General features: G+C 35.3%; 1 protein-coding gene across 1 annotated transcript; it reads right to left on the reverse strand.

The window, feature by feature from the left end:
* Positions 1-3,573: 3,573 nt before the first annotated feature.
* Positions 3,574-8,119, reverse strand: LOC127085654 (putative disease resistance RPP13-like protein 1). Its single transcript, XM_051026145.1, has 2 exons — positions 4,059-8,119; positions 3,574-3,865 (listed from the first exon to the last, which is right to left on the reverse strand). Exon 1 carries the CDS (start codon positions 7,932-7,934, stop codon positions 4,110-4,112), a length of 3,825 nt encoding a protein of 1,274 aa, XP_050882102.1. The 5' UTR covers positions 7,935-8,119; the 3' UTR covers positions 3,574-3,865; positions 4,059-4,109.
* Between the last annotated feature and the right edge of the window lie 1,212 nt (positions 8,120-9,331).

Here is a 9,331-nt window from a genome sequence, read left to right on the forward strand (position 1 = left end):
CAACTAGCGGACATTTTCACAAAACCGCTCGCAAAAGAACCATTTTATAAGATTCGAAGAGAACTTGGTATTTTGGATGAAGGTGATATATAAATCTTCCATAATTATTCACTATACATTATAATAAGGCCAAGGTACACAAGTTTTTAATTTTTTTTTATTTGTGAAATTTCTCTTTAAAATGTGTATATGAAATTTTTGCCTTTTGTTGATTTTATATTAGGTAAATTTAATTTTTTGATAAAAAAAATTTCACTCAAAATTGCATTAGTATGTATATTACCTTGTCAAACTTAAAATTTTTGAAAATCCTTCATATTTTGGGTTGTGCAAAGCTACTGTTTTTTCACTTTTTTCTTAGAGTAATCGGTTACTCCAAATTGGGTAATCGATTACCCTGCCTGTTTTTGCCTTCCTCACGCGTTTTTCATCTATGTAACCGATTACCCTTTTTAGAGTAATCGATTACCACTGTTTCTTCCAAAAAAAATTTAAAATTTTTAACACACGTGAGCTTTTGTCATAAAAAGTACTTTTGGTCTTAAGTGTTTTTTCTTGTTTTTTTGCTTAAGTCAATCACTTCAGCATTGGTACTCTATATCTCTCTCTCTTTCCATTCAGTACTAAGTTTGGTTTATATTATGTTTGTATTATCTTTTGTTTCATTCTTGTGTTATGTGGTGCTTGGTGTATGTTGTTTGCATATTGTTACTTATTTCACCGTTTTTGTTAATGACAAAGGGGGGGAAGAGATTGTTATTATGTTATTTCTTTGTTTTTTGTTTCTCTCTAACAAAATGCAGATTTCAAAAGACTCCTTAAATCATAAATTAAGGGGGAGCATTTGCTAGAGAAACATGGTTGGATCGAACTTTCACTTTTTTTTGGATTGTCATCATCAAAAAGGGGGAGATTGTGAAGACATGACTTCTCAAATGTTTTGATGACGACAAACTTCTATACAAGTCTAAGATTGATTAACAAAAAGGATTGATCAAGATTCAAGCTCATGAAGGAAGTTTTCAACTAAATGATCAAGTCTCGATGAAACTCATGAAGATTCGTATTTCAAATGAATAAGTATAACACTTGACCTCTAGATGATTATACAAGTGTTCAAAACATGTCTCATTCATGCCATAATCATTGGAAGTATTTTTATGCATCAAAGAAATCATAACGCTTCATTTTTTAAGCTATTTTTTAAATCTGGGATGAAGTAATCGATTATCCATTTTAAGGTAATCGATTATTCTGTGAAAAATTCAAATATTTTTGCACGTTGGAGGCAAGTAACCGATTACCCATATTAAGGTAATCGATTACCATTGAACCAGAGGCAAAAATCAGTGCATCTCTTCATGGAAACTTTTCTATTTTCTTTACCATGAACCATGACATCCTTTGGGTAATTGCATCCATTTGAGGAGGTGTTTAGACAACATATATACATCATTTTTTTCAGATTTCAAATTCACCTCCTTGCAAAAATTTCAAATCAATTACTCACATTCTTTCAAATATTTTTTAAGTGTTCTTCCAAATTTTCTTAAGAGTGAAACCTTGCATAAACCTTCTTTTTAAGCATCATAGTTCCATTCCATACAAAGAACACTTGTATAATTATTGTGAGAATTAAGTGTTACAAAGGAAAAGATCAATTGATAAATTGATATACTTCAAATTTTCAACTATTTCATCTTCTACAAAAATTCAGAATTGTATCTCTTGATTACAACTTATTTTTAGGATTGTTAAGAATAAGTTTGTAAGGTTTTATCCTTACTATCCGGTGTGTGGATGCAAGAGGTCCTTTTGTGAGAATTTGAGTCTCGATTGGACTTTAAACATTGTAAATCCAAGAGGATTGTTCTTGGTGTGTTAGAATTAGATAGAAAGGCCTTAAGGTGTCTTGTCTACGAATCTAACATTATAGTGAATTCACTTTCGTGTTGAAAGGGGAGTGGAGTACTCTCGATCTGTGAGGGGAACCACTATACATCGTGGTGTTCTTTACTTTCCGCACTTTACCGCTTTTCATCACATAAGCATCTCAAGAAAGTAAAAATCAATAAACCGTAAAAAATCCGGAAAATCGTCTAAGTTCCTCATTCACCCCCCTCTAAGGCACTCCTTAAACTTACATGTATAATCATCCTAGAATCATTTTTATCCGCTTAGAGTCATTTCCTAAGTCAAAAATAAGGTTGTGTCAAAATGGATTTTATAGGTCGACTCATAAAAACAACAGGTCAACTCATACTGCACAAATAATGTGGGAAGTTATTTTCACTCAGCATGCATCGACTCATGGCTGTTACAGGTCGACGCATGAAGACTTATTTTTTTAAGAAAACTCTCTAGACGGTATGAGTTGACTCACCCATGCTACAGGTCGACGCGTATAAGATATTTCTCTTCTATGAGTCGATGCATAAGTCGTGTTTTCAAAAATTACTTTTCTCTGGCCTTCATGCATCGACACATGAAGTTCTATAGGTTGACTCATAGTTTCTTTTCGCTGAAATTACAACATGGTCGCAATTGATCAGGTTTCTTTGAAATATCAAGAGTTGTGATTCGCGACTGCAACCTATTATGTAATTGCTATTTGAAAATCTATTATACTATACTCTCCTTTCCTCTCCCTTCCCCTCCCTCTCTCTCCTTTACATTTGAAATTCTTTTGAATTAAGTGTGCAATAGTTAATTGCGGAATTTTTTTAAGTGTTGGATTATTTTTCCAACTGTTTTTGTGAAGAGAATTGCAATCTAATAATTGTAATTGGATTCCACCATTATTAACACATAGAGAAATTATGTTTGGTGATCATTGTAAATAAGTGTTTGGCAAATTGCTCAAATCAATCCTATTAACTTGCTTCATTGGAAATAGTTTAACAAAGTGATATAAAATTGAAACGTGTGTTAAAAAATCATATCAATTATATTTCTCATCTTGACATTGTATTAAACTTAACTCAATTCGGTTTAGACGCATATCTTGATCTTTTGATAACGGATTCGGATAGACGAGTTTTTGATCCGGAATCGCTTTTGCATAACCATAAAAAATATTTTTAAAACTGAATTTTTAATTGACGATCTATTCAACCCCTGTAGATCAGTTGTTCTCGTCTAAGAAGGAACTTTGCCTTTGTCATGGTTTCAAAGCTGTTTTTGTCTCTTGCCATTCATCAACAAAGCTTTTGCAAAACTTTTAATGGAAAGTGATTATCCAATGAGTCAAGGAAGGTTGATTCCGTTGAAGAGTATCTAAACTATACCATGAGTGTGTTGGAGCTTTTGAAGCTATGCTTTCTCTAACTCATTATTTGAATTTAACTTTGATGGAAAAGGAAAAGTCACATTCTTTGGCTAGAATGTATTTGAAAGCAATTCAACCATCAGAATGTTTTGGTAGATATCTTGCTAATGAGGGTGTAAAGGAAATGAAGAGATGAATAATGCAGCCAAAGATTTGCAGAGTTAGTTGTGTGAGTTACAAAAGCTCTTTGATGATATAGGCAAGGAAGTTGATAATTTATTTAATGATGTAATGAGTCATAGAACTAAATTAGTTAATGGTATCTTTTTGTATTGTTTCTTGAATTGTATATAATTCTGAAGTCATGTTAATAACAACACTCACTCACTGTAGTAACGGTTCAAAAGATAGAAAGAGTACATTAAGAAAAAACTAAGCACTGCATTCATCAGAAAATGTAGCAGTGTTGGAGAAGAGAACACACAATAACCTTCTGTGGCAACCAAATTCATCTCTCCTTTTCAGCTCAGTCTTTTAGCAATCAATGTCAGCCACAAGAACAAACACATCCAATTGAATTACCGAATTACCTGGACTCTGGAAATGACAGACAAATCTAGTTAATAATTTGCCTTAGTTTGATTAAAAACCATTGCATGAAGAATTAAAAATCTCATTTGATTAGTGTGGAACTTGAAAATATTAATGAACACAAGTATATACCTTATAACTAAACAATAATAATTTTATTGGCCAGTGACATAAAACAAACAAAAAGTAACATTCATACCTGAAACATGATGGGAATTCTTCATTCTCTTGGCTTCTCAATGGTCATGGCTCATATTGTGAGTTGCTCATGTATTTGTATGACAGGGATGTGAGCAATTTTGGACCAATATTCGTTCCGTTTATACCTTTCTTCTAACAATGGACAACTTGTAATGGTCAGTTTCTCAAGAAAGGTAGGGAGGCTGTCTTCTGGCAATGACTCTAGTCTTGGACAGTCCCAGAAATAAAGTGTTTTCAGCGAGGAGGGAAAGGCTTTTTCTGACAATGACACAAGCCCTGGACAATTAATAAAGTAAAGGCGTTCTAGAGAGGAGAGGTGTCGAAGTCCATTTGCTTCTAAGGATTTCATTTCAAAGAAACTTTTGAATTGTACAGACACAAGGGAAATGGGCAACAACGGCTCCTTGAGCAACATCTTAACAATGTCATCACCTCTGATCTCCATTGAACGAACACGAGTAAGGCCTTGGAGACCCCACTCTGTTACTGGCTTTGTTATCCTCACAGAATAAACAGTAATTGATTGTAAATTCGGAGGTAGGAAAGCTCCTTCACATAATGATAAATTCAAATTTGGAAGAATGCATAGAGTTATCGATTCAAGAGCGGTGAGTGTGTCCATCCGTTGAGGTAGTGATCTAAGTTCCTTGCAATCACTGACAACAAAAGATCGGAGGGTCGATGAGCTACAAGAAGAAGTTTCTGAAATAAAAATAGATTCCAAACTCCTACATTTCCTGATTGAAAGATCTTGGAGCACAGGAAAACAATTCAATGGGAAGGAGGTAAGTGCACTGCAGCTCTTTTCTAATTTAAGAGTCTCAAGTGATGTGTAATTGCTCCATGTTTCAGGAGGTAGGAATGTTAAATTCTCACATTCTTCGATACAAAGTGATTGCAAAGAAGTGGGTAAACCGTTTGTTGGAAACGCATTGAGAGAACTAATACCATAGAGATCCAAGCGTTGAAAAGAGGTGCTGTTTATAATCATTTTAGGTAGAGATTTTAGCATATGACACCTCGATATGTCTATTGTGTGCAGCAGACATGGAGAATCACTATCGAGCAATGAGTATCGGGTCCTTTCAGTATTGCTTTCTGAATTCGAATCTCCCGTAATACAAATCTTTTTTATTGAGGAGAGCCAATGTTGAGTAGGTGGTGTTGCTAAGAGATGGTCGCAACAATCTATATCAATCTTTTCTATGGAAGGAAGATTAGTAGGTAAATGTCCCTTCAATTTGGGACACCATAATAACCTCAGAGTTTTCAGACGAGGAAAAGGAAACATGTTGTCTCGGAAAGGACACCATTCCTCCCAATTTCCCATGTACGCAAATTCCAAATTCTCAAGGGATTGAAATGGTTGGAACGAAGAATTGGAACCTCCTGCTGCCAAGCCATAGAACTGCTGTCCAATTGTCTCCAAAATTCTCATTCTACGAATTTGCAAGTCCTTGAGAGAAGGTAGCTGCCCTAGTGGTGGAAGTGTCGTGCAATTCACACAATTATCAATACAGAGGGACACCATGTTAAAAAATGATGGATCTCCCAACCAACTAGGAAAATGTGTCCCACCATACAATTCAATTCTCAATTTCTTAAGGTTTGCAGATGGTTGTAACATATCAAGCACATTTCTTTCATTAAGTGTGTCTTCAGTTTCCTTGCCCCACTGTAGCGTCAATACCTCAATATGTTCTTTGCTCTTCAAGTTGGTATCACTTGCCTCCATGACATCAATGACATTTTGCAGGTTCTTGATGAATAATTCTCCCCGTAGATTAGGAAACTTCCCAAGCTCTCTAACAGTTGAACCAATATTTTTCTTTCCTACTACAAAAACATTTAGAGTTTGAAGGTTTTCTAGTTCAGCAATTTGCTTCGGCATCTCTATTATGCTTGTCCTATCAATATAAAGATGACGCAAATTAATTAATTTTCCAACATGTTCTGGCAATTCTTTGAGTTTTGAGCACTCAGATAAAATCAAGGTTTGCAAGTAGTAGAGGTTGCATATGGTGTCAGGCAAGCTTGTGATTTCAGTATGAGAGAGATCTAGATAGCGCAACTGCACTAAATTGCCAACTGTAACGGGTAGCGTGGTGATGTTTATATATTTTGACAACGATAACACACGCAACCTTCCAAATGTGGGTAGCAAATAATTGACCACGTTTCTTGATAAATTATATTCTGCCCATCGAAATTCAATGGCAAGGAAGCTTCTCAAGCGTTTGAATTTGTCGAAAGTCTTAAACTTCTTGAAAACGTCGTATGTTTCTTTATTATATGACAAGTGACGAACATTTTCATAGCTCTTAGCGCCAAATTCATGTCTGTAACAACTTCTTCCAGATACAGCAGTAGCTAAATCATTAACAAGGTCATGCATGACAAATATTTGTTTTCCATAATCATCATGCAATTGTTGAATCAATGATCTGGATAACAATTCTGCAAAAAACTCATCACCTACTTCTTCCATTGTTTTTCTGTCTTGAGAATGATCAAGGAAGCCTTCTGCCATCCACAACAAAACCAATTGCTTCCTATCAAGCGGATAGTCCTTTGGAAAAATAGAGCAATAGGAAAAACATCTTTTCAATTGAGAGGAAAGATATTGATAACTCAGGCGCAATGCAGGCAAAATATTATCATTCTGTAACTTCCATATGTCGTTGTTCAGAACTTCAATCCACTCTGCAGTATCTACTTTCGAACGCAATAGTCCTCCAAGTGATTTTGCAGCGATTGGCAATCCACCACACTTTCTGGCAATCTTCCTGCCAATTGGTTCTAGGTTTCGGTGTTGAGTTTCAGAAAAGTCTCCACTTCCAAATGCATGTTTGGAGAGTAAAAACCAACTGTCTTCATGGGATAGAGGATCTAATGAAAAAATAGGAAATGTGCGTGCAACATCTGCCACTTTTTTGTGGCGTGTTGTGATGATCATTCTGCTTCCATTTTTTCCATATATCAACGGAGATGCAAGTTCATCCCAATCAGAATAACTGTCATTCCATAAGTCATCCAACACAATGAAAAATCTTTTGTCCCTCAAATTTTTCTTTAACTCAACTCGAAGAATATCAAGATTACTGTCATTCCATGTTTTTGAAGTGACAGATTCAAGGAGAGCTTTGGTTACTCTAAAAACATCAAAATCCTCCGATACACAAGCCCATGCTTTGAGATCAAAGTGATGTTCAACTTTTTCATCATTGTAAGCAAGTTGTGCAAGTGTTGTTTTTCCGACACCTCCCATGCCTACAATTGCAACTACGCCCATATTGTTCTGGTTAGTACTGCTTTGTGATAGCAACATGTTCATTACTTTGTCTTTGTCATCTTTCCTACCAACCATGACAGATTCATTGAACATAGGAGTTGAAGGTGTTCTACGAGAAACTCCGACACTTTTAGTTTGCAAACTAATGATATCTTTATTTTCAGAAAAATGTTTGAGGTTTAAGCACATTTTTTTCATTTGGGAATTGATCTCTTCATAGTTATTTGTAGAAGGAGAAAAAAAGAAGTTCCAGACCTGTTTAGTTTTGCTTGCAGCTTGCGTGTTCTCCATCTGGCATTGAAGTGAATCATAGCTAATTTGGTTGAGCAGATCTTCAGCATCGTAGAGAGCATCTTTCAAGCCATCAAGCCATTGTTTGACAGAAGGAGTGTTGATCTGCTTCTCCTCTGCAGCATCTAGCACAGGTTGAATAGTGAGTAGTGTTTGTCCTAACTGTTCCAAGAGTGAGTCATCGAACTTGGTTTGTTTGAAGTAATCAAGAAACTCTTTGGAAGCAAGTTTCTCAACTAAGGTTTGAACAGTTGCAGAGAGGAAAGCACTTCCAATCATAGTTGCAGCCATTTTGTATTAGCAAAAGATGGAAGGAAATCAAGATCTATGTGAATGGATAGCAAAGAACGGTATGTCAATGGTTTTCTCGAATGTGAATAAACCGACCCGGTCCGTCCATTTAACCAATAAAAAATTCAGGTTTTGCGGATTTCAACGGTTTTTGTCCACCGATGTGACTGTGACAAGTGAGCATTAAAACAATGCATATAATAATTCTCATTTTGCATCTTAAGCATATTTGGGAAGGCTAGCTGACTACTTAAGCATTGATTACGAATTTATTTGACTCAATATTAAAATACAAATAGTTGAATAAGTACTTCTTTCTTACGCATATGGGTTCTTTCTAGTTTAGTTTGTAATGTAAAACCGTGTAGGACAATGTAGGATTTGTTTTTTAAATAATCAGAATTTTTAAAATAAATTCTAAAATATTTTTTTCTTTTAAAATAACCACATTTTAAAACATATGCGTCAGATGAAGAGGCGTCAGATGTCTCTGGCGCATGCTTATTACATGTGGTGTATGCGTCAATTCATCTGGCGCATACACCTTTGTATTATTTTATTTTTAATTTTATTTTTTTAATTCTTTTTTATTAAATAATAAAAAATAATGTTAATTTTTTTATTTATGATATAATAAATGTTACATGTGATTGACAAAAATTTAATGATCGGTCCGATCTAAACGTCCTCATGTTCCACATCCAAGTGCGTTACTTTGTCTTCGAGGTCTTCCACGATTTTCCTGAGGTGTTTGAGGTCTTTGCGTGCTGACCTGATCGGATGATGGCTGGTGTGAAGGTCCGACGAAAGTTCCAGCGGTATTTGATAGATGTGTCATTATTTCTTTCCAATATCCGGGAGGCTCTGGTCAACGACGCTTCCGTAATAGAGTTCAACACCCATGTCATCATTTACTGAATTACCTGTACTTTCTAAAAATAAAAAATTACCAAATAAAATCATAATATAACATCAGTCTTTAATTATTTTTTCGTACTCGGTTGATTCTTCGGACAATATTATACTCGCATAATATTGTTTAAGATATTTTAAATTTATACTTTGCCCCCTAGTTTGACCGGACGACTCTCCCTCAGTTTAGTCGTCACACAAAGTGGACACCCAATAATTCATTGTAGATAGATTGTCTCGGTTAACTCTACTATTCACATCCTTACCATCTATACGAAGACCCAACAACATATATACGTCCTCAAGTGTGATGGTACACTCACCGAAAGGAAGGTGAAATGTGTGGGTCTCGGGTCTCCATCTCTCCAACAAAGCAAGAATGAATTTGTAGTCCACCGAGTATGAGACTATGTTGAGGAGATTTCCAAATCCACATCCTCTAATATATGGTTCTATCAAAGGATCGTGGGATACATATTCATGTA

The sequence above is a fragment of the Lathyrus oleraceus genome, chromosome 5, assembly GCF_024323335.1.
Source record: "Lathyrus oleraceus cultivar Zhongwan6 chromosome 5, CAAS_Psat_ZW6_1.0, whole genome shotgun sequence".
NCBI lineage: Eukaryota > Viridiplantae > Streptophyta > Magnoliopsida > Fabales > Fabaceae > Lathyrus > Lathyrus oleraceus.

Coding starts and splice junctions, on each gene's coding strand:
- LOC127085654 (XM_051026145.1), bottom strand. CDS start 7,934: ATGGCTGCAACTATGATTGGAAGTGCTTTCCTCTCTGCAACTGTTCAA.